The 26,056-nt window shown below is 38.7% G+C and overlaps 2 protein-coding genes across 10 annotated transcripts in view; one reads left to right on the plus strand and one right to left on the minus strand.

Moving 5' to 3' along the window:
• The window catches only part of ATAD2B (ATPase family AAA domain containing 2B), a 76,191-nt gene extending 62,258 nt beyond the window's left edge, over positions 1-13,933 (plus strand). For 2 of the 3 annotated variants that reach the window (XM_086875684.1, XM_086875686.1), the window contains exons 25-28: positions 5,820-6,515; positions 8,112-8,239; positions 9,373-9,501; positions 10,570-13,933. In XM_086875684.1, the coding sequence (XP_086731810.1) occupies positions 5,820-6,515; positions 8,112-8,239; positions 9,373-9,501; positions 10,570-10,611 (995 nt within the window). In that variant the 3' untranslated portion in view covers positions 10,612-13,933. The remainder of the gene's footprint in view (positions 1-5,819; positions 6,516-8,111; positions 8,240-9,372; positions 9,502-10,569) is intronic. The other variant, XM_086875685.1, reaches the window with a different exon arrangement.
• A 7,994-nt stretch (positions 13,934-21,927) lies between these two features.
• Positions 21,928-26,056, minus strand: part of KLHL29 (kelch like family member 29) — a 389,077-nt gene continuing 384,948 nt past the window's right edge. For all 7 annotated transcript variants that reach the window (XM_086875691.1, XM_086875697.1, XM_086875695.1 and 4 more), the window contains one exon: positions 21,928-24,266. In XM_086875691.1, the coding sequence (XP_086731817.1) occupies positions 24,083-24,266 (184 nt within the window). In that variant the 3' untranslated portion in view covers positions 21,928-24,082. The remainder of the gene's footprint in view (positions 24,267-26,056) is intronic.

Genomic DNA, 26,056 nt, shown 5'->3' on the forward strand with positions numbered 1-26,056 from the left:
TGTTTGTTCATGGCTCTCTTGCAGCAGGAATGTGTCATTCAGTAGTCCTTAAGAGCCAACTGAAGGTACCAAGGATGTGTATAGCTGCAATAGTTGCTATTGTACAGAGCTAATCAGCAGAGGGGAAATAAGCAGATCTGTAGAGGTGGAAAGTGTAAAAATTATCTCCACAGATGACAATAATCTGATTGTCTCTTCTCTTCTGACTTCATTTGCCTCTTTAATTTTCCAATGTGACTGTCTTGCTATGTATTTTTACTAACATAATTACTCTGGTTTCATGTAAATTATATTTTTTTCTTGGTTTCCCAAGAAAAATCATACCTGTGCTCTGTCCATCTCTGCTCCCCTAATAACTTCTGAATCATTTAGCAGAGTTCAGACAGATTTGACAGAAGTTGAGAGCTGAAAGATTAGATTCCTGCAGGTTTTGTGAAAATTGGTAGCTGGACAAATGCACGTGTCTACTGCAGGAAAAGGAGATAGATTGAAAATGGTAGCTGAGCAGGTAAAACATGGTATTGACCAGGCATGGTATGCACACCTCAGAGGGAGTGTGTCCTATGTCCTGTTCAGCTGGGGTGGGGAGGAACAGGAGACACTGGGATAGTTCCATGAGAAAAATTGGGAAGAGCTTGAGTAGAGAGCATTATTTGGGACGGTAGGGGAGAGAAGTTGACTGGGAAGGAAAATACTTGGAATGCTGCAGCCATGACTGCTTTTGTACCTATTTCAACTCCTTATGGAACTTGACTCCTCCTTTTGAGTAGAAATGCATGAATTCTTCAAGTATTTCTTTACAAAACATAAGCTGTTATATAAGATGATAAAGATCATAAATATGTGAAGTTGTTGCATGCAGTTCTTTTCATGTGTTTGTCAGTTTTGTGCTTTGAGTGCCCTCCATCTAGGTGAAGAAAACTACATCTTTTAGGGATTAGTTCCACAGTCACTTTAAGGTGGTCAAACTGCAGGTCACTACTAAAGAGGCTGTCTTGCCTTGTCACCAGTGGCATATTCCCACTGTGTTCCCTGTACAAGCACTGTCATTCATGAGTTGGAAAGCTCAACCAAAGATGTTGAAAACCAACCCAGAAAAAACCCCAACAACCTAACATTTCAGATGGATTTAGTCTCCTTATCTGTTTTACTGCAGGAACAGTAGTGCTGCACAAATGAGGCAGTGGAAATGCTATAGCTGGCTTTGGAGGGAGAAATGGCTTTGTTAGTGGAAGCTGGCACCTCACTTGCTTTTTAAGCCATTGTGGAGCTGTGATCTGTTCTTTCTTGCTGCTTATCTCTGACTGCAGTTTGGGACTTAGTGAGTAGAAACTCCAGAGACTTTCAAGTGGACTATTTAGTGCCTCTTGGTAAGGAATGTGGAGCTACTGGAAGCAGCTAAATTACTGTGGCAGGTACATAGATATCCTGGATGCTGTTTAAGAGAGTGTAAGCTGCTGGTTGTAAGTGATTTCTCAAGGTTTTGAGTTACTTTACACACAAGACATCAGAAAGGTGTTGAGGGTTTTGATCATGGAAGAAAAACTTGAAACACGTGAATTGCTTTAAGTGGTTCTTGATACTGCAGAGTAAAAATCTAGATCCGTGGTGATCTTCCTTGCCATAAGAATCTTCTTTGGGTTTTAATCCCCAGGAATTCTTCATGAAATACAGTAACAACAGAGAATTTACTGTTTGATGGATGTCAGTTTTATCATTTGCTGACAAAGGATTCACATGCTCTGATGGGTTTTAGGCAGTGTGGAAGCATGGAAGGGGTCTTTTCTGCAGCATAAAGTGAACTTGTTAGCCTTGAATACTGTGCTGCACTCATGGTACTGCGGTAGTCAAACTACAGAAATTTCAAGAAAAAGATCTCTGCTGCATCTTATTAGGGTTCTTCCACATTAAGGGAAGCAGACTTGCTTGTTAATAATTGACAGTCTTTGAATCATCTAATTATGTCTGCTTTCTTTTCCACTGTTAATTCTCTGTAGTCTACAGTTCTGTCACTGTACTGCTGGATTTGGGGCACAGGAACAGTGCATACCTCAGCTCCACAGCTTCTGTACCATTCACCCATTTTTTTGAGATCTCTTTTCCTGAGACCATAGTGAACAGAAAGGTCATGGTTACCTCTAGGTCTTGCAGAAATGCTTTGGGAGAGTGGGAAGGAGTTGAATTTTTTGGTTCATATTGTTTAGGATGTTTCTAGGTTTTTTTACTATCACTGTTATTTAATAGCTGAGAACAGTGCTCTGCTCTGGACAGGGCTGGTACTTACGTCACCAGATGATGTTGTTATTACTTAGTGTATCTGACTGGAGAATCTTCAAGCAGCACCTGTCAGTTGGTAAGAATTCAGAATTTCTGAAAGTCTGCTACAGGTTTCATTTTATTTAATGTCGTCTAGAGGACTAGCTCTTCTGAAGTAAGACAGTACAAAGTTTATTTTTAATGATGCCTATGGTAAATGCTGTCTGCTTTGTTTATGGTTCTTTCAGATTACTCTGAAATTGTCTTAACATAGGAATGGAAGAATTGATGAACTTCAACTACTGCTTAACAAAATGTAAATTTTCATTCAGTGATTAATTGCATTGTATTACATAGCACTTCAAAAAGATGCTGTCTCTGTAGATTGTGCATCTTAGGAAAAAAAGAGCAGGGGAAGTTTAGTTTTGATACCAACTTCACGTGAACCTGAGTGAAGTGTTAGGTGTGACGTGTGGTCAGACAGGTATATATTGTTATTAAAAATGCTTATTAGTAATTTACAAAAAAGCAAAACAGACAGAAGCTAGAACTGAAATTAAGATCTCTTTGGCAAATCTGCAGAGGTTATGTGAGTATTATAGAGTGAATAGTTGGCCAATTTAGAAGGCAAGTGAATGTATTCATGTGTGAATAATTGCTATTATAATAGTTGGAGTTAGAGAAACTCAGTTTTATAAAGCAGGATTCTTCTGACAATAGTATTTCCACTGCCTCTGGCACAAATACTGCCAAAAGACTGGGTATCAATTGGGAGATTTCTGATGAGTAGTTTTGAAAGGAGTAATTGAAAAGTGTTAAGGTATTAAGTTGCAATTGTGTGTACTATGTTAATTTTTTAAACAAAGTTCACTCAAAATTTTTCTTCTGTACATAGCTGTCCCATTTTGTTATCTACAGGAAGCTGATAGTGTGGCATGAATCATACTGACTAGAAAATAAAAATTTTGGCATTCTGCTCTTGATAGTTTACAATCTTCTAAAATACAAACATTACGGAAGTGAAGATGGGATTCCAGGTTAAGTTTATTTTTTAGCAGCAATCTGTTAACCCATTAGTTCCTCCCCACTGGCCCTTTGCATCAGTTTTACCCTGTGGTAGCTCCTTCATCCTTTTAAAGTCATAATCAACTGTCCTGTAGGAGTCAGTTTCCTGCCCCATATGGCAGCTTCTCAGATCCATTATACTCTTGCAGTAGTGTCTTTTTATTTCCAGGAAATATAAAGGGGACCTACATAGGTTATGAAATCTGGTGTTAGTGTCTACAGTTTGTCACATGGTTTCTGGTCCATTAAGCACTTCTACTTGTACCACTCCCTTAACTGGGGGAATTAAGCAGGACAGAAAGTCTGGTGGTGGGTTTTGTTTTTAAATGCTGTATTCCTTGCCCAACTTTTCACTCATTTAGTAAACTTGCCTAACGTTTTCACTCTGTGTAAAAGAAAAATCTATGTAACAATGTTTTGGTTGCTAAGGATCTGGAACCAGAATTTCCTCTGTCATTCCAAAAGACATTTCTGTCTCACTTTTTGTTGTTGCTTTGTCCTAATTAAAAACAGCAGTAAAAAACAACACACATAATGCTTGTTCAAAAATACTGCATGGGACACTGAGTGAGCTGGACTTGCTGACTCTCACTTGGGAAAGACTTGAAATTTAATGAGATGGGTAATACAAGGATTAATTTAATTTGCTTTAAAGTGATTTCTCTCATACCTAAGAATTTTAGGAACGTACTTGTGTGTTTAGGCAAATTGTGGGTTCTTATCCCAGGTGGAACTCAGTGTGGACAGATACACCAGTAAATATTTGAAGTACAGTTCACTGATACAAAAGATGTCAAATATACTTCACAACATCTGAATTACAGCAAAGTCTGCCTAAGCAGCCAAAAATCAGTGTATCCTTAAAAATTTCAACTTATTTATTTATACATTCAGAATAGAAGTCAAAAGACTTCTATTCACCCATCTTTGGAGTTGCACTGAGGCTCAATCCATTGCGTAATAGAGGATTATTTTTATTTTTGTAAGTTTACTTTTCACTGTTTAGTTTCAGATTTGCTGCTTCAGTGATTAATGAAAATCTCTTGCACAATTTAGGGAAAAAAATACATGAACTCCTGAAAAGTTATGTGAGTAGGTTGTAGTTTATCATGAATAAGAGTGACATTGGTGATAGAAGTCACTATCAGATCTTGAATAGAGCTGGAGAAAAAGGATTTCCCCCCCCACCAAAATCTTGCAGTTCTCCATAAAGATTATTTGTAACAATAAATACACATTCCAAGTGAGACTGTTTTTATTGCAGTGTGATTGTATCTTTAGATACCTTTACAGCTAAAAGGTTAAGATTTACTTCTAATGTAGTTGCTAAACTACCTGCTTACATACAGCACTCATGGGGAAAAGTTCTGGGTACAACTGTGCTTCTGAGTGGCTGTGAATTCATTCTCAACACTTGGACCTGTATAATGCTTGTATCTTCAAAGCAAGATGTTTGTAGCTCAGTGTGTGGTTGGCAGACACAGGTGTAGAACTTAATACCCCATAAATCAAAGCAACTTCCAGATATAAAGAACATTATGGAGGTGCTCAGCATAAGAGTTCACTTCGAAGTGGAAGGAAATTTTTCAGTCTCTGGTTACTGTTGGCTGTGATTTTCATTTATAGTAGTTGCCCACAGCTTAAGCGATTTTGCGAATCTAGGACAGTCTTTATCATTGCTTGGATTTGAACGTAGAAGCTTCACTTTTTCCCAGTGTTTTCCTCGGTCTTCTCAACTGTGTCTAGTTAGTGCTTTTGAAAAGGATGTTGACAGTAGCATTAGGTTTGAATGGTCTTCCTTCTGCATTTGCCCATTAAATTACAAATATGCCCCAAAGCCTTTAGATCGGTACCTTAGTTGTATCTCACTACAGATAGGTTAATAAAAGAAAATGACCTTTCTGAAAAATAGTTTATTATGTAATTTTTCAAAGGCACAGAAAATAAAACTAAGAAATAAGAGAAAGTAAAATTTCCTGGAGAAATAATGAAAAAAGGATCACATGCCTATGTTGCTTCAGGTTGAGTGGCACAATATGGCCCTCACATCTGTCTCTGGTTGGAGTAATAGGTTGGATTAGAGGCTTCCTCATATCCCTTCCAACTGAATTGTCCTATAAATCCATGGATTGCACTTTCATTTGTTCTATTGTATAATCATTTCAAATCACTGAGGAGCTAAAAAGGGAAAATGAGAATAACTGTCTTTAGAGTCTCCATTATCCATATGAGTTACCCAAATTACTACATCATTGCTTAGCTGTTTTAAGTACGAATTTCTTGTTTCTATAGTTTAGGAATTGAGTGGATGACTGAGTGTCCACTCCTTATACTTCTAAAATTCCTTGTTACCTCTAATTTGTTCACATTCAAATTGACAGACATCTTATTTTTCCTTGAAGAATGAAGATTGCTTCACTGAACCATATTGTTACATCCTGGTCTCTTTATGGAGGGGTGCCTGTGCATCTAAAAGTGTTTGTGTTGTTTGTTTTCAGTTCGAATAAGGAGAAAATCCAGACGGCGCTCACAGTGGGGCAAAGGCATTATTAAGAAGAGGAAAGTCAATAATTTAAAGAAAGATGAAGATGATGCAAAGTTTGCTGATGATGAAAATCATGGTGAGGACAGTAAATTGCTGGAAAATGGAGAGCTAGAGATCAGCACTGACTGCATTGAGGAGAATGGAGAGGAAACAGGAGACCTCTCTATGACAAATGATGAATCCTCTTGTGATATTATGGATATAGATGCAGAGCAGAGGCTTAACAATGGGACATCAGGAAAGGAAAACAATTTTGCATCAACAGAAGAAGAGAGCTCAAATGAATCCCTGTTAATAACTGACAGTGTTATCCTGGGTGCTGAAAAAGAATTAAGGAAGGACTCTACATTGAAAGGGGACTGTGTGAATGGAGAGACATCTGTACACAGCTCCGAAGGTGTACCTGTTCCAGCCTGTCATAATGGTAAAGTAGAATCACTTGATGCTGCTTCACCCTGTGACAACAGTGATGGGTCTAGTAACAAGCAAAAATCTTTATCTGAAGATCAGCCAAAGGAGAAAATGGAAGCTTCCAGTGAAAGTCAAGGAACTGGTCCGGTGAAAGCTGAGTTACCACATTGCAGCAATAACGAGAAAATGCTACAGAGCACAGACATTGAAACTAAAGATGCTGAAGCAGATAAAGAAGGTATAGTTTGTTTGTCTTGTTTTTGCCTTTATCTCAGTGTCCAAGTTAACGTGTGTATTTTTCGCTGTAATACCTTCTGTTACAATTATTATTATATAGTAATATTTTTTAATTACTATTTATTTGAAACTCATAGTGTGCTTACAGCATTTAATTCCACATAGAAAAATTAGAAGTGCAGTCTTGACTTGCTGCATTTTTATCTTAGGCAAGAAAGCTTATCTCCATACTAACACTACTCCATTCATATTTGTCAGCTTTGTCGGAAATACTGAGGTAACATTAAAACAATAATTAAATATTTAAAAATATTATAAATGGCAAGAAATACAGTACATATTTTGGTCTGTATATTCTGTCTGATTTATATTTTGATCTACATGATAGATATTGGCTTATTTTGTTAGAGAATATGATAATATGATTGTTGACATTGGGTAGAAGAGCATAAAAATAAAGAATGTATTCCTTTAAAAATTTGCTCATAGCAAAAGTTGAAGTAGTTTAACTCATAGCAAAAGCCAGATTATTGTTTATCTGTTGGAGAAGGTATCTGGCTTTGGAGTCACAGTGAACACAATAACAGTGCAGGAAAAAGATAAGAAGAGGAGGAAAATTCTGGTGGTGTATAAAAGAAGGGGCCATGTCCTTTGAAGACAAGAGAGATCGTTTCCTCAGGGAACAGAAATAGAAGCCTTATGCATGATTGCCTTTTTAATGAGCTTTCAGAATTATCTAAAAGAATGAAATCTTTACTTCAAAAGTTAGCGCTGAGATTTACAAAGTAAATGAGCTTTAATGAGAGATCTGAATTATGAGAAGATTACTGTGTACATGTTGGATGTTTGTATATACATATTTTCTCTAAGGGTAAGGAGAATAATACAAGAAAGGTCTTAGGAATATCACAAGAAGCGCATGATGTGTTAAGAGCCTTTACATTTCTGAATTTGATTGGTGAATTTTGTACGCTTTAGGATGGTTATAATAGCAGGGGTCCTCAGAAGAAAAGGCATTTTAAATAGTTGAGGAGAAAAATAGTGAATGAATGTAGAGAGAGTATAAAGAAATAGGAAAATACTTCATTCTTTGCAATAGGATTGGTCAATAGCTTGAATACAGAGGTGGAAGAAAACAGAAACATGTAAGCATGAGGTTTGGAGTAGAGCAGATGTTGGAATACTGTGATGATGAAGACTTGGGATGCTTTAGAGAAAAATTAAGATTTGTTTCACTTGAGCAGAAAGAATTTCAGCATTTGCCTAATGTGTGAACTTGCTTTGAAGCCATTTAATTTGTTGTTGTCGAATAGAAAGATACGATGAGAACTCTTAGTAGAATTCAGTTTCCATTCAAAGTTGTCGCTTTGGAGTTGGGTTTTAAAGATTGCCAGTTTTGTGTGTGTCTTCTGAACTGTGGGTTTCTGCACCTGTAAACATTCAGAGTTCAGCAAAGCTGATGAATAATGTGCACTGCTACAATCTTGCTTGATTCAAAACAACCCAACAAACTAAACAAGCAAAATCAAACTGAAGTGAAGAAATAGGCTGCATTTTGTGGGACTGACAGTGCTGATAATTTTTTTTCAAATTACAGGTTTGTTCAAAAGCAAGAAAACGCGAAAAGTCGCTGTGGAGCAGTCAAAGCCCACAAGTTTGGAGCAGGTTCCAGAGGAACCTTCAGATCCCTTACCCTCTGTGGTTGTTGACCATGACAGATTAAAGGTAACAGAACTGAAAAAATAAATTGAACTATTAACAGACTGAAAAAAAAGCTTCCTTTCTGTATTCTGAAGCAACATTTCCTTCAGTTTGGACTGCAAACAAGTATTCTGATGGTAGTAACTTTTAGAAATGATTTTTCAATCAGCATTTTTTGGATGAAAAGTTAATAAAACTACTGAATCCTTACTGTTCCATCATTACTACCCTTATAATCCAGTAATGACACAGAAGTCCACTCTTTTAATTGCCATTTTTGCAGGTACTCATGTGTTAATTGGCTGTGCCAGGTACCAAGACACTGTTGGGTGCTTGGTAATTGGGAGTTAACATCATCTTTTCCTGTGTAGGCATACTTGGTGGAGAAAACATAGTGGATTGGAAAGCAAATAGGAATTTGTGTTGATGTTTTGGCATTATAGACTGCTAGTTAATTTTCTTTCAGTTTTTTTTAAGCAAAGTTACAAGAAAGTTTGCTTTCTTCTGTTGTGAAAAGTAGTTTGACCCACTGTGACCTATGAAATTTAGATCCCATTTTCTGTGGAGTACAGATGATAAGCTCTTTGAAAACCATAGAATTGTTATGACAGGAGAAAAAAAAAATCTTAAATGTCACTCTTTGCTACTATGTAAAATACTTTCACCTTTGTTATTAGAAATTTTACATGTGTTGTGTCCTCCTTCTACCCCCTTCTCTTTTTTTGTTCCATTTATCAACATTTGTGGAAGTACCAATGTTTTCATGTGGTGGTACATTTTTTCTCTGCCAGTGTAAGTTCCTAAAAATGTATCTTTAGCCATCGAAGTTTTTAGGGTTTGCTTTGTTATGATGACTGACCAAGATAAAATGGGATGAAGTAGCATTCCAAAAGAACAAACATTGCCCCGGCTATACTGAGTAAAAGAATCTTAAGAGGAAAAGTGTGGGTATAATTGGAAAAGTGAAGAGACATCAAGTCCTTCTTGTATAAATATTGAAGCAGTGGCCCTGCTGATACCCAGGTGTGGTTCATTTCATTTGTATGTATCCCTTCAAAGGAGGGCTTCAGAAAGACATTGCATTTCTGATTTGTCCTTAAAAAAAATTTAAAAATTATTCTAGAAACACTCAACTTCACCTTTTGTTGTTTCAACAGAAACTGCTTGATTTGGTAGTTAAGAAAAGTGACAACCTGACTGTTGACCAACTGGAGAGATTGTATTCACTCCTCAGTCAATGCATCTACAGACATCGTAGAGACTATGACAAATCACAACTTATAGAGGTGATGTTGTACAGCTTCTTTTATTCTTACCTGAATATTGTGAGATAGGCTTTTCAGAAACTGTTAATCTGTCAATTCAGTGTTCTACTAGCAGGCAAAACCTTTAATAGACTTTGAAGAAGGTATATATAAAAAGAAAAAAGCTTGGTGTAGTAACTTAGAAACTGGCAGTTGTTTCTAAGGATGCTTTCTGCAGAACAAATGCAGTGCAGCATGGTGGAATCCAGGTGTCTGCCTTGCTGTCATCCTTTGTCACTGAAGTGTTTGCCCTCCAAGGCCTCCTGTACATCAACAGCAAATTGGTCATTTCACCATTGGCACAGGCTGATGCCAGCTCTGTGTGTGCATTCCCCTCCATCACCACTATTCTAACTGCAGAGGGGTTTGGATCAGCTTGCTGATTCAACTGATAACCAGCCCTGCTGAGAAAAGGACAACAATTGCTACTTTCCAGTTGAATCACTGAGCACTAAATATTTTTCTCTATGAATAATTTACAACACAACCTGGAAAAGCCATAGTGGGGAGGTTCTGTAGAGTTCCTGCAGAATACTTTTCAAATCGTTTTCATGCTATTCTCTGCCATATTCACCTAAAAATGTGTTGAGAGTCTGTGCAAGATGTTAGGTAGATTAAAAAGGCATTTGTCCAGCAGGAGTGTGTAGAGACCAATCTTTACTTTGATTATCTAAACTGTGCAGACATGTGGTTACAGCTGGGTCACCAACAGCATAAGTGTGCAGTTAAGACTTGAACTCATGCAGTGTACCACTGCAATGCTTTTCTAATATATATTGAGCACATTAATTATACAAGTAACCGTAATAAGCCTTGATTTCTCTCATGGACTATCATGATAGAGTGGTTTTCTGCATTAATACTTCTTTAATGAGTTCCCTCTTTTATAATATTTTGCTAGCAGATAGCAGCTAATAAACAGAAACGTCTGTTTTCATATATTTATTTGTTCAGATTAAAAAAAGTATCACAGTAAGTACTACTATATAAACGAACTCTCTTTCTGTCTCTCTATATTTATGAATAGTTAATGGTCTGTGTCTTTTTCAGGAGATGGAAAGAACAGTTCATGTGTTTGAAACATTCCTGTGAACTCGTCAAGATGGGTGGGTTTATCCTCTCAAACTGCTCATGGGAGAGCAGTCCTCTGAGCCATTCAGTTTCCATTTGCACCAAGTATGTGCAGAGCCTTGGTCTTAAGTGCTCTCTCTCTTTGTTTCTGTTGAATTTGGTGCTATTGTCTCAGGTACCTGAAACCAACCAGCCTACAAGAACCAAACGGAACTTCACATAATTGTATCTGATATAAATAAAGAATACAATGCCACAGCTTGGAGATTTTTGGTGCTACAGAAACTGTTCTCATTCCTGCTCTTGTTCACTCTACATGCATTATCTTTGGGGAAACTTCAGGCAAAGTGAAGACCAACACATACAAGAGGACTGGAAAGAGCAGATCTAAGTTGAATATTTTTAAACAGGCAACCTTTTTTTTTATTTTTTTTTTTCAAATTTTTCTCTTCTCTGGGGTTATGGACAAAAAAAAATCTGTCCTAAAGAAGGCAGTGATGCATTGTGGTAGGAATCTTGAGTAACTGGATGTACAGAAATTTGAAGATGAGGCTCTCTAGAACTGCCTTTAATGTGCCTTTTAGTCAATTGAGAAAGATAAGGCTAAACAATTTGTTTGGATTATAGCAAATGGCAATGTTAGAAAGCTGTCTGCAGAATGAAGATCTCCTAAAGGATGAATTATATTCTCTTCATTGGATGGCAACCAGTATTATGGTTCTATAATGCCTGTCTTACTCTACAGAACTAAACTAAGACACACTGAAAAAGCCACACACTTTACCAAAATGGTGAAATTCCTTTTTCATTGGTATATATTTTGTTTTAGAAACAAGTTACACAGTGAAACTCTTCTGTGTTGCTAAAAATGAAGCATTTTCCCACCATGTCCTTGTTTTCCAGTGAGAGTTCTCTAAGGAAGGCAAGGTTAATGCTGGCAGGTTTCGTTGGGAAGGTCTGTGTTTGTAATATAGCTCGGACTGTGCAGTGCAGGCAAGAAGACATTATAGTTGGTCAAAGTCCTGGAGCCTAGCCTCAGCTGAAAATAAAGCTTCTCTTAGATTTCACAAGTTGTTCTGTGCAAAGAATTGTTACTGTGGGAAGGATTGGAGGAAAGCCTTTTGAAACCATCTTTTCTAAGAGTTCTCTTGGACTGAATTGTGTAGTTCAACACCTTTCCTTTCTGGCAACTGGAGAGAATAGTCTAGGCAATTTTTATGTTTTATCACAAGCTCGGTATTAGAACATTACCTGGGCTGGTTTATTTCACACCCATGTGGAAAGTGTTCTAGAGCAGTTGGCTGGTGTTCCCATCCTGAACCATTCATTGTGACTGTCCCTATGTAGCTGCAGAAGTGTCTGTCCAGAAATATGCAACGCAGTGTGATTAGTTTTAAATAGTGAAAACAGACTACTGCAGAGATCCTGAGCTACCTCAGCTTTTTGTATTTTAGTTACCAACAGTGTTTATGGAGGACTGCAATCACGCTGCTCCCATGTACAAACCCAGGCTTAGGGACTTGTCTCCACCTCTACGGCTCATCCCAGGGTAGTGCTGCAGAGAGAGAAAATATGGGCCTTGGGCTACTGCAGTAATCCAAAGTGCTTTTTGTCCATTATGGTTAAACATCAGTCTATCTTAGATCTTTTTCTCCCCTGGTTGCCACTGTTTTTCTTCATAGGTAATGGCAGCAAAAGGTTTTAAGCATTCATGTACATCTAGTTACACCTAAATGCAACCCATGCAGAAACACTGTATTTTTTAGGTGGGAAAGTGCGATTAAAGACAACAAAAACAAGCAGAAAACACATTTTAAATGAGATTCTTTGATCTCAGATTTGATTATGGGATTTTTTTCCATGTTTCATTTAGTATTTATTAGCATCATACCTGTTTGAGATATTTATGTGTCTGGTACATTAACAGCATTTTGTATTTTGATGGAAATTGTTACAAACTTTAAGATTTGATTAAATGAAATGTAGCAGATTTTTTGTAGCAAGTTTCTGATAAAAGGGTTTTTTGCAAGTCTCAGGTTCTTGCTGCAGAATTTTTTAAAAATATTTATTCCAGTTTCACTTACTCAAAGAAGTTTTTGTTCAAGTAACAGCAGCACTTGTGGAAGATAAAACTGTATTCATTTTTAAGATAATAAATTTATATAAACTAAAACAGTTGAGAATTTTAGTCACCAGTGAGTGTAAAAAGCAAGTTTAAGCTAATACCTAGCATTAAAAAAGGTTCTAAAAGGTCAGGTTTCTAAAGGAAAATTTTTACTGTCAGTTGTTGATTGGGAAGAATCATTAAGAGGCAACTTTACTAATTGAGGAGCTGCCATGTTGTTTTAGAGAAATGTAGCTAATATCAGATGTTCTAGTGGACAGCTTACCTAAAATGATATACTCGCCTTCTTAGCCCAAATAACCACACTTCAGTTTTTGTTTTCCTTTACAGATGTCTGGTGGTTATAGAGTTAAAACAGCTGTTAATCTATCCATGTGGTCTAAACTTGTTTACTCTTTGTATGTTTTTAATTTTTTTTGCCACACAGCACTGGCAAGAGTTTGTACAAATTGACCTCTCTTCCTTGTTTCTTGTTGTGAAAATTGCAAATAAACTCCTTGTGTGAGTCCTTGTGCTGGACTCTATGGAATGTGGCCAGCCAGGAGGAGGAGGTTTCCCTGGGGGCCTGGGGGGGGGCTGTTTTGGAGTGATAGATTTGCTCTTGGGTGATGGCTCTGGAGTTAATTGTATTTGCAAGCTTGAATCTCACCTGTGATTTTTTGTTTTGTTTTGTTTTGTGTCCTCTGTATTGTTACTTGATTTCCTCATATGCCAATGTATTTATAGGATTACTGGGTTTTTGTAATATCTTGTCTTCCTGGTTTTTTTGATTGTTTTTTTTTTTTTTTTGGATTAATTTGGTGAGTCAGCGCTGGTTTTACCTTCAGTCTCCTGAATGGCAGGTCCTGCAGCTGATAGTATTTTGTTTTGTTTTTTTTTTTTGTAATCACAACATAAGCTTGAATTTGGGCTTGTACTTGCATCTTTTGTATCTTGTACATTGGGTTATTTAGACATTGGGGCGTCCTGTTTGGTTTCATTAACGTGTGTCTACTTTGTGGATTAAGTAGACTTCCTTCATCAGCTATGGTATATTTTGGATTCTATAGTTTTATTCAGAATTGTGTTTAAATTGATGTTTTGCATTTTGACTTCATTTTACGTTAGTTTGAAGTAAGTTATTTAATTTTTTCGAACTTCTGGAAATTTTGAACATTTTACTGTAATTTGTAATATAACTGCTGTGAAATACTTGAATAAAGATGACAAGAAAACACAGCTTTAGCTCCTTCAAAAATGTATTTAAAAGAAATGCTGCCTCCTGGCTGATAACAGTCTTCTCTTTCCTGGACCTCCTTGGTTTTGCAGTTTAGATGTGACACTTTGGGATCTTGCTGTTAAGTAATTTTGAGCAGTTTGGTCCAACTTCTGCTTTCAGTGTTTGTCCATTAGAGAAAAGGCTTCTAATTAGAGGGTTTTTTTGAGGAAAGACCCTTCCCTTTCTATTTATTATATTTAGCAAAGTTGTTCTTACAACTTTGTGTTGTTTATTTTTTTATTTTTTAAAAGAACTCTTGAGGTTTAGGACATGAAGCAACCCTGGACATTTCCCTCTTTTCTTTTCTGTGTACCTTAAACTGTAGGGCACCTGGGCAAAAGAGTAGTTGAGGAAGGGAGTAGTAGTAACTTCATGTCTGACTCCAATTGCACTTTTACATGCAGCTTTGAAAGCACAATTAGATACAAAGTTTAATACCTGCTGTATAATAATAAAGTTGATCGGTGAGAGCCTGGGCTCAGCATGGGCAGGTATGCTTTGACCTGGATGTCCTTGCAGGTACCAGCACCACACCTGGGTTTGCAGTCTGAATAAAGGGAGTAGAGTGTGAGGTCTTGTGTCTCTCTTTGTCTTTCAGGAGTGGGAATGGCCATGTTAACAGAGAATAGATTCACGTCTGGTTTCTGACAGTGGCTGTAAAAATAACCAGTCAAAAGAGACAAAATATTTGGGAACTGACAAAAGGATTTTTGTAAAGATACTTAGTGAAGTTGGAGTGGTACTTCAAAAGCATCATTTAGTAAGAAATAGTTAGGGTGGGTGTTCCTAAAGCCTTATGCTTGTGCAACACTCAAATTTGTCAAGTGTTCACTGCTTAATGTTGCTTCCTTCTGCTGTTGATTTCTGCCTTGAATGTAGTTTTGAAATCCAATTTCCCATATTTCCTTAAATTTGCAGTGCTGCACATTCTCTGCTTCATCCTTAAGCTCTTCAGGTAATTTATTTAAATAAATTTAAAAATGAGATCCTTTTCTTCTGTATCTTGGGTAGGATTTGGACTTGTACTATATGGGGTTTTAAGCCAGCACTGCATATGAATAAATTCTGCAAGCTAAATCAGTAAACTTATGAACTGATTAATGAAGCCAAACACTTCATTTTTTTTACCTCCTCCATTTATGCTTCAGTTGTGGTCATGTAACTGTTATGTAAAAATGAGGGATTATAAACTTTAACACTAATTAATTCAGCCTCATTCCATTTCTAGATGAGTCATTTTTTTTCCAGTGTGATCATTTGCATATGAAGTGTATTTTGGTTGAACCCACTGCCAGTAGATGGTTGTGACTACTATGAAATTCCATTTATTTTAGAATTGCGTTTGAGTTACGCTATACTGAGCCTTACTTTTATATCAGGAAAAATCCTTTCCCTTTAAAAGTATGATAAGCAGCTAAGATTTTAAATGTATTCATCACTTTTAGTGGGATGTTAGTGCAAACCTGGCCATTTGCATTGAGATTGGCAGGTCTGGAATGCTGATGTGGGATAATGCTGCGTTCAAGACCAAGATGCAAAAGGTGATGTGGTGTTCAAAGGCTCCTCACATGCAGTTACAGGCGTGGGGCAGGCTGGGGGCAGAGGTTGTTCAAGCTGCACATTTGGGGTGTCAGTGATGCAGCCCCCAGGACGTGATGGCAAACAGATGAAGTGGGGTTGATTCTGTTGTGCTGGACTCCTCTGGTTTGCTGGGTTTGCTTTTGACCTCCAGCAGTCTGGTTTCTGGCAGAGCATGTGTGAGAAATGTACAGGTCCCTCGGACTGGATGGCTGCTGGGAGTGCTCACACCATTTTGTCATCCTGGTTTTGTTGTGGACATCAGAAAACCCTTTTGCATCAGTGTGAAATCTGATTTGTGCCATAAAACCCAGAGATGCTTGACTGTGAAAGTAGGAGTTTGTAGAAGATGACCTGTCCACTTTGGGACTCTGCATTGGGAGGAAGGAAAGACTTAAGTTTCAAAAGGACTCTGAAGTATTTATTAATCAAAGGGAGTGAAACAATATAGAGGATTAATTCATCCTAGAAAATGTCTTAAATTTGTACTCAGTTTTCTAAGAAGGAATCTTTCTGCTGTAGAAGGTAAAGAAAACAGTGGTTTTGGCTAAGAACCTATATGTGATCCCCAAAGCCCCCTTCACAGCTACAGTTCTGCTGTAAAGATCTGGCATTCTCCTGCTGACTTCATTACACCTTGTGGAATCCCTTTTGTGTGGAGTCTGCCTGCAACAACAGTGGCATCTGATCTTGGTGATAGGGAAGGACAGATTGCTAATCCATTTTAGATTTCTAATGAACATTACTCTGACATAAGTTCTGAAGTGATGCCCACGGTATTCTCTGTGACATTACAAAAGGTTTGGAGTGGTAAAAGAAATTTAATATGGATAGTTGCATGTTATGTGTGACTACTAACATCAATTTATTAATTGCTGTTTTCTATAGACATTTGAAGTATCAAATAAGAGCATGTAAGACTGCATTTTCATGAAGTACTGAAGATTTAACTAGTATCAAATTAATATCTCACCTTTATACTGGGGTTAGGCTGCTGTAAAATTAATTAAATCGTAAAAAAGAGTCTTGCTGTAAAATCCTAAGTGTGTCCAGCAGGAAAAAAGTTTTTTTTTAAAAAATAAAAAGCTTCCTTTTCACAAGATTCAGAGGACAGCCACAAAAGCACAAGCTGAGCATAAATTTTACACTGTTAATCTTGTCAATGCATGAGAATAAATTTTGGAAATGGAAATGAGCTGACATCTAATGATGATTTAAATGTTCAGCAATTTATTATAAAAATTTGGGTTTATTCTCAGGGAACAATGCCAGCAGAAAACACTGCTTTGTTGAATTGGATGCTGTGGCACGTATGATTTAATCTCCTGCATGCCCAGGGCTTGCTGACATCTGAATGGCTTAACAATGTTTTTGGGGAAGGCATTTAGTCTGCAGAGTGCATCTGCCCTGCTCTCCCAGCTTTTCATGGAGTAGTCAAAACTCATGGGTAGAAACACATGCCTCATTCCTCATTTGTTTTGGTCCAGCTTCAACTTCCAGGCTCTGCTTCTTGCCGTCTCTTTGTGTTTTAGACTATGCATACCTGTTTTCTGCCTCCATGAAGACACTAATGCACTGTGATCAAGTAGCCTCTCCATCTTCTTTTTTCTGAAAAACAAGCTTTTTATGGCTCTCACTGCATTTTCTCCAGCCTTTAAGTCAATTTTGTGGCTTTATTCTGCAGTAGGTCAATTTTTCAACATCTTCTAAAACATCTGTTCACAGAGGAAATTGATGTGATATTCCAGCATAGGTCCCACCAGTGCCATTTATAGAGGCAAAAATCACTGATTCCTATTCTCTGTTCTGCTTTTTGCACATCTAAAGATCAATTTAAGCCTTTTATAGCATGAAATTGGGCTGGGAACTCTTGTTTGACTCTTCTCAGATTCACAGCTTTTCATGATGCACTTCTCCATCCTGAATGTCAACGTTCCCCATTCCCACCCCTCTGAGGTCCTGCTTATCTTCATGAAAAGAAGTTTTGTGGGTCCCAGCCAGCCAGAAGAGCCAGCACCATAGTATTACTTGTTCAAGCCTCATTATCCTTCCCTTGTCTAATCTCCTTTTCCACAGGTCTGTGACTAGTGATTTATGTCAACATTTTCCTTCACGAACTTTGGGAGAAGAGGATTCCCCCATTAGAAACACTTTGATAGTACCAAATTGAGAATTGCTCGAGCAGATTAGATATTCATCAATTAATCTGCCTTTTCTTAGCCCATTTAGTATTTGCTGTCTGTATTTTACTGTACCATGAGGAAGTTGAAGTATTTTGTCATACACTGTTGCAAATCTATTACCTTATCAATCAAATGTGTAATCCTGTCAGAGAATGAGATCAGCTTTGTGTGATACAGCCAATTTTGTAGAAAATCATTGTATTTATTCTTACCCCTTTGATTCATGATCACTTTAGTTAGATATCATCTTTCCATTTTTACTTGGGCTTGATGTCAGGTGAATGCCCTGTAATTACCCAGTCATTTCACTTGCCCTTTGATAACTGTCACATTATCGGCACTCTCTGAAATACCCCCATGCTATTAAAAATTAATGCCAGCAGGGCAGAGACTTTTAGGCTTTGTGGAGATGGTTGAGTGTTAGGTTACCTCTGGAATTAAAAACCCCTTATCCAGTTGGGAAAGTCTAATATTCTCTCCAGGTAGTAAGCAGTCTGGATGTATTGATCTCCATAGGGGATACCTCTTGCCTAGCAGTAAACAGAAATATGAGCCATTCCCAAGCTTACATTCCAAGCTGACACATTTCCACTCTTAAGTTTCCCCAGAAAAAAATGTGTGTGGTTTTTTATGCTAGAATCAGAGAATGTTGGGGATTGGAAGGGACCTTAAAGGTCATTTAGTCCCAGTCCCCTGCCATGGTCAGGGACACCTCCCTCTTGACCAAGTTGCTCAAGGCCTTATCCAACCCAGCCCCCAGACATTGGGGGCATCTACAGCGTCCCTGGGCATCCTGTGCCAGTGTCTCACCACCCTCACAGGAAAGAATTATTCCCAATATCTAACCTAAATCTCCCTTCTTTGAATTTCCCCTCATCCTATCACTACAGTTCCTGTTGAAGAGTCTTTCTATTCCCTGTAGGCCCCCTCCAGTTACTGGAATGTTGCTATGAGGTGTCCTTGTAACCTTCTCCAGGCTCAACAGCTTCAGCTTTCTCAGCCTGAAATGTTCCAGTACATAAACAGGGAACTTGCAGAAAAGCTGGGCCTAAATTGAAACAGGTAAAATTGAAATTAATATAACAAGTAGTGGAGCACTGCATTCACTGGACATGGAAATATGTAACTTACTAAAAGATGATCTCTTTTAATGGAAACAGCTACCAAAACTCCAGTGGGTTTGGCAGTTTAGGCTTGTTTTATGAGAGCTGATTATTGTTTCTGTGGTAGAGGGACAGGGATTCTGGTGGAGCATCAGGCTCAGGATACTGTCCCCCCTTCCCTATTCAATTCCCTGATTCTTGTTTGGATGCTGTCCACCAGCACAGAAATTCTAATTGCATTAGAAATTAGAGACTGCTTAAGTTCCCAAGATGTGGAGGGGGATTGACTCATTTCTACCTGTAAGACCTATTTTTTATTAACATGTATTGTTTTTAATGAGGTGAGAAACTGATGCTTCTGTAGGAGTGTCACAGGTGACCTTAGGTGTCTACTCTTCAGCCACCAAAATACAGAAAAACGTCACTGATGCTGGACAACAGCAAAGGTTTGTTATTGTATTTTGCCAGTATGATCTGGGGTATGTATGAACTCCAAAGGAAGAAAGAACACTGCTCAATACAAACAGATTATGAAATTAAAAGCAGGAAGCCTTTCAAACCTTCATTGTACAGACCAGCACTAATGAAAAATATGGAGGCAGATATGGCTTGATGGTACCACTGGAGCTTCCTTCTCCCAGGTAATAACTGAGCCAAAACACTCAATTCTGTGTGTAAAGCTGCTGCTGACTGACTTAGAATTTGTTTAGATAAAGGAAATTGGAATTTATTACTCTGTAAGAAATCTGATAGCTAAACAGGACTTCCTGAAAGTAGTGCTTTTATCAAAAGAAAAAAACACTGGTGACCAGTAAAGGGAGAGTTGTTTTTCACAGTAGTCTGCCACTCTGGTTTTTGTTTCCAAGCTTCCAGGGTTCAGCTGAGGAGCCCACCATGGCAGCTCTTGCTCTCATGAATTTTAACCTCAGTGAGTGTTTAATCATGCCTCAAACAGCTTGGCTTTTTGGAGGAAAAACGGTGTTTCTGTTCTGGTATTGGTGTCCAGCTTAATGTAATGAGTGATGGGAACACCGTCCCTGGGATGCATCCATCTGCCTCCCTCCAGACAATTCTCTTTCTGGCCTTTTCTGCAATCTAAAGTTACCAACCCAGAGCACTCCCTGATGATGGGAACTTAGTGCTGCCTTCCTGTATGTGCAGGCATCACTATCTCAGCTGAAAGTACGCTTCAGCGCATTTTTGAACTGACTTAAAATGGGGAAAAAAGGCATTAGGGGGTGAGCTCAAGGGTCTCATCCAATTTAAAAAGCTTGTGTTAGCATGACAAGTTAAAAATGTCCAAGTAGATACGGAGTTAGTGTCTTCTTACAGACCTGGCACAGGTTGCAGCCTGCCAAGTCCTGACTGCATATGCTGTGTGTAGTTTTGATACTACATTTCAGTACATCACCTTTTCTCAGTGGGAATAGGGAGGCTGTGTGGTTCTGAGACCATGCCCTTGCATTGGCAACCACAGAGAAAAGCTTTGGGATCCATTCCCTGTTTTTTCAGACAAACTCTTACTAGAAGCTGGGATGGGTAGTCGAGTACCTGAAGCCACCTGTGCCTGTTCCATCTCTGCTGATTAAACCTGTTTGTGCTTGGTGGAGCCGTGAGGAGCAGCTGCTCTCCTGGCTGATCCCTGCAGCTGCAGAACGCGGGTGCTCGTGCTGGCGCTTGGCTTGTCTGGACCTCTCCAAGAGCAAGCTGGAGCGTACCCAGCGCTCTTAATTAGCTGCTGCAGTTACACTGTGCTAAGCTCAGCCTTAACACCTACCTGCAGTTAATTAAAAGATGGGGTTGCTGAGGTTTTGTTAGTACAGTGTGTTTGCCACTAGATGAAACAACAGGAGAAAGGGGGATGACTTGTGTATATTGTCAGGGGTAGGTGATTACCTGAACACAGTGAACAGCCCCATTTGGAGATCACTCTCCTTCCCAGGTGAGCCAGGGGAGAGGCACACCAGCAAGCAAAAGAGTTTCAATCATTGTCAGGCTGCTGAGCCAGCCTGTCCCCCTGAATTTCTTAAAGCTTTTAAGAAGAAAAATCTCTGAGCAGATATGTGCGCATGATTCATTTGGCAAAAGCACTCGGCCAACTTCCCAGAGGGGAACTAAAATAATTTCCACATACAAGTAAAGTAAATAGTCTGTGTCTTGTTCATCCTACCAAGTATTATTGACTAGTGCTGAGTAAGAGATCCGTGCAGAGCCTTGATGAAAGGCTGGCAACTCACCCCACTTGGTCTGGATTATTGCAGCATGGTTTTGTAATATTGAATTGCAAGGCTTTTAGTAATCTTCACAGGCTGTTCAACCTCAGCCACTAAGCCTAAACTAAAACGTTTAAAAACTGCAGTTCACGCTCTTAAATACTCTGTAAGAACCGGAGACAATTTCAATAAATGTTAGGCTCTTCCTGTTAATGTGCAGAACAGAAATTACCTCCTCAGATCCGGCTGAAATGTTCCACTGTGGTGGTATTTGAGACTGGTTATATTTGGCTCATCTTTGTTCCAGATCCAGTTTTACAACTACCAGATGACACCCTAATGAAACATCAAAGAAGCCATGAACTGTTGCATGGAATTGCTCTCTGAACGATGTATCCAGTGAGGTACAGCTCCCACACTGGATACAAAGGAATTTGTATGACCATAGGGCAAATACAGCTTTCATCTTTTAGACATCACAGCAGCAGTGCAGCACAAACTTTTGCTTTTATTTAAAAAAATAAAAAAAACCTGTTTATCACGTTTTTTTTTTTTTAAAGATAGTTTCCTAAACTATCTTGAGCCCTTCTGTTCTTTACTTAATAGTACATTTGGGAAAATAGATGAACAAGAAACAATCTTTCTGAATAAAATCTAAACTTACTTCTAAGAGATTTTTTCTGAAAGGAGAATGAAAGCACTTGGGAAGCTGCTGAGTGTTTAAGTATTAGCAATAAATTTTTGGATTTGCAAGAGACACTAGTTGGATGGAATGAATACATTTTCATCCCTGGCTGGGTTGAAACATGAAGTCCCCATTTGTGCTGTGTTTTTACTTAATCAATCATGACAAAATTAATCCAATCTGGATGCTGAATCTAGATCTATAAATATATTTATTATAATATAACAAGAACTTAACAGTAAACATAAACTATATACAATACCATTACAGATAACCCTGTTTTTAATATTATTCACAGAAATAGCCAGTTTTGTTCCAGTGTGAGAAATGAAGAAATAAGCTAAATTGGAAATGTCGAATGTGTTTCAGTCTTGTTGACAGGTAGCACCTCCTTTGGAGGTAGACACACACCAACACTAAAATTAGTCCTGCCCCAGGCAGTTAGAAACTTGTGCTCCAATCTTTAGGTTCACACTTGCACCCTGTTTGACATAAATACTTTAAATGACATACTAGTATATAATTTTGTTGTGCTTATTATTTTTCTTTTCTTTAAAGAATAAATAAAACAACTGCATAACAAAGGCTGGAACCTCACTGTCAAAATGAGAGGCTTGAGTCACCCTATAGCTTGACTCAGCTGACTCAAGCACATTTTCTTTAAATACTGCAAGATACAAATGTCTTTGTTTTTTTTTAAATTTTATTTTATAAATGATTATTAATAAAATAAGATGATTAGCTAACCATCTGCATTGATTTCCCCAAAGCTGTAGGCAGACCTCCCTCCATATAAAAAGGCTACTGTATTTGGTATGAAATTCAACTAATTATTGAATGCAAGATCTCACCCACACCCTGTACAGGACCCTCCTTCTTGAATTACTGGTATGGCATTTGGGATTTGAGTCTGCAAAGGCAAGTATGGCAACTTTTTTCCCTCTACTTGGAAGGAAACCAGACAATCCTTAGCTTGGGGTTACTTTCTACTGGTGAATTTTAAGATTCTTTCCCCTGCCCCTTCTGTCACCCGGTCCATCTCCCATTTGTTCCTTTTATGTATAAATTTATAAAGAATTTCCACATCACAATGCTCTCTGGATAGACAATATTTTAATATATATAAAAATATAACCCCTGTGCTGTGCATATACTTACAACTCTACATAGTAATAATTTGAAGTCTCTTACACTGGGCTTAAGTCTATGCATTTTTCTACCATGGGCTTTAAACTCATGTGTTTAAAATCTGTAAATAAGACGTATAAGGCTTCCACACCTAGGGAAGGAACTTGAAAAATAAAGCAAAATAAAAAAAACTTCTCAGACTTTACATAAAAGATAGTGGCATGTATCCCGACGTAAGGAATTTTGGTTGAGAGCCAAAACCAAGTGTGTGGCCACAGGAGGCATCTTCTGTGTTTGATGAACACGTGGCAAACCCACAGAACGCTGTGCGTTTTACTGTGATTCTGGCCAGAAGTGAAGAGTGGGTTTATCAGGAGAATGCCTCTGGAATCCAAACCATTTCCATGTTGCACTGTGGGAATCAAGCACTGCCAAGTGCAGCAGCAGAAACCCAGAGGAAGAGGTTTAGAAGGCCCCCACCCCCCCACTGTGAGCATAGCCACATGTGCCCACTGGAGGATCACCAGGAGCAGAAACTCATCCAACCCAACAGACCTTTTGTTTTCATCATTTTACATGGAATTTATTACCAACAGCTATTCTTCTTCTCTCCAGTCCCCACCTCACCCTGCTTTTGGGCTCTTCTCTAGAGAACTGAAATATTTGTTTGATCTGATGGAAGACTGACATCAATGTAAGCCATCTGTCATTCAAGGTTTCTCTCAGTCATTGGTATTGAAAAGCATGTATTAGAAACAAATGTAGGAATCAAAGTGGTAAGGACACTTTGACCTTTCAAATAGATTGATGCCTAAAGTGTAATAGTAAAACTAATCTGCATGGTTATTTCAAGAATTAAGCTTGAGCTCTAAAGTAAAATGCAGATTATTTTTTTCCTCTCTTCCCCAGCTTAAAAAATATGAGAAATTCTATTGCACCTGGGTTGACCAAAAGCCGATGTCCAGAACAAGTGCCACTATAACATCTAGTGACACCCTTGCATTATTAAGTTACAATATCTTACATAGCACGGAGCTCTCTGCTCCTTGTTCACCAAAAGGTGAGGATGATTTTTCTACATTCAATGTAGACACTATTCAAGACTTTAGAGCAATATGTTCACTGGCTGGCTTTGCTGCTTTTGTTCCTTAAGTAATAGTATTCCTCTTGCCTGCTTTCAGCAGGTACAAACAGTTCTCCATCCAACTCCTGGGGAACATCAGCCGCTCTGAATGTACTTCTTGATTGCTACACAGCCGTGTCGGAAAACGGGGCAGGGCATATTTGGTAGAAGTGTCCATGTGTTTGTTTTAGGGTCGTAGGCTTCCATGTTTCCCAGGGCAGGTCCTTCACTGCTGACAATCCCACCAGTAGCATAGATTTTTCCATCCAGAACCACAGCACTGTGTTTTTTTAAAAAAAAATAAATAAGAAAAATGTTAGTTTGAGTTAGTTTTCTTACTGAGCAATTTTCTTTTTAGGCTTAAAACAAACCCAGTCTTTTGTAGCAATGGGTGAACAATGAATACACCTTTTGTTCTTATCTGTATAAAGCTGTGTGGGGATTTCTCTTCTCTCTCCCTCTCTCCAAAATTAATGCTTTTTGTGTTCCTGCTAGGTAGGTAACTGTTGTCTCTAATGTAAACAACAGATAAAAGTCCAAGTAAGATGTTTCTCCAGCCCACACATGGGATCTGCAGCAAAAGCATCAGGGTGGTGTGTCCCTGTAATACTTTGCACATGCAAAACCAATCCAAGCAATTGGGGTTCCCACCACCTCAGCTGGAATAAGCTCTTGCTTCAGGTTATTCCTTTAATTGTTAATAAGTGCTACAAAATGTGGGGTAAAAATCTTCAAAATATGTTCTGTTGCTTCAGCTCTTTCCATGTTTATGCCCTGGAATGGGGGCTTGGAGATCCCACTGACTTTGTCCTTGTGCATCCCAGAGTGGTCCATGGGAAAGCGGATCTGGGGCACACAGATCTGATGGTTGGTGCTGTGCAGCTGAGGGAATGACAGGGCAGCTCTTTGTTGGCATCTAAAGAAGAAAAAAAACTTACTGCTTTCCTAAAGTGAAAGTGTTTGACTTCAGATACCTCATGTAAATCAAGAACAGTGGGGCTGGGCTAATCCCATGGTCCGTGGGCTCCTGGTAAGAGGGAAGGTGCACAGGTGTGGAAGGTATTTAAAAGAAAAATTGCTGCTTGGTTTCATCTCTTCCTCTTCCTTCCGCTTTATGCCTTGTCCTCTTGAGCAGTGGTGCACACAGAAAGACACTTCTTTGGGCTGATGAAGATGGGGCTGGGCTCCCATGTGTACATTTGGAAATGGCAGAGCATGGCACAGGTGTCTGGGTGAGAAAAGCCTGCTGTGTGCTCCATGCTGCCATTGCACTGTGTGGGGGAAACCCAAAATGGGGTTGTTTGCTTTTCATCTGCTAGGAAGCCCATATTTGCCTTCCAATTTGATTTAAAAATGTTAATCTAGATGGGGTTGAAAATGCCTTTTTTGGTGGCTGGATCCATTTAGAGAGCAGCTGATGAATGATTGTGTTGGGAAGGAAAATGGAGACTTGAAGAGTGTGTACCTGCCAAAGGATAGTAGGGAGAACAAGAGGGATGGGAAGATGAGAAATCAATTGCAACCAAGAAGGTGGCCTAGATCTAACAAGGTGGAAAAGTGTAGTGATCCTCTAGGCTTGGTAAAAGCAAAGTAATTTTGTCTGGCTAATTTTGAAGTAATGGGAAGAGGAAAGATAAAAAGTGATAAAGGCAAAAGCCAGAGAGCGCTGGAAGACACAGGGTGAACTGAGACTAAAATGGCACCGACAATGCCACGTGCTTCTGAAGAACACAAGACTCTGATGTCCTTGTGGAGAAGCAGAGCCTGAGGTTAAAAATAAACTCACAATGACAACAGTGAGGACTCAAATAAGCCTAGTCCCTGGGTACTGCCAGGAAATGGGAAATAATGAGAATCTTGTCAAAATAACTGTTAATCTGAAAGGAGGAGGAAGGAGAGAGAAACTTGAAACACTTGATTAGAGCCTATCCACAAATCAGCAGGGCTGGATGATGCATAGCCCAGGGTCCTGAGGGAGTTTGCTAATGAACTTACTGAACCATGGGTAATTATTTTTCAAACGTCAGGGAGAAATGGGGAAGAATAAGGACTTGAGTACAGCAAGCGACA

The sequence above is a fragment of the Cyanistes caeruleus genome, chromosome 2 (assembly GCF_971803275.1).
Source record: "Cyanistes caeruleus chromosome 2, bCyaCae1.hap1.1, whole genome shotgun sequence".
NCBI classification, from domain to species: Eukaryota; Metazoa; Chordata; class Aves; order Passeriformes; family Paridae; genus Cyanistes; species Cyanistes caeruleus.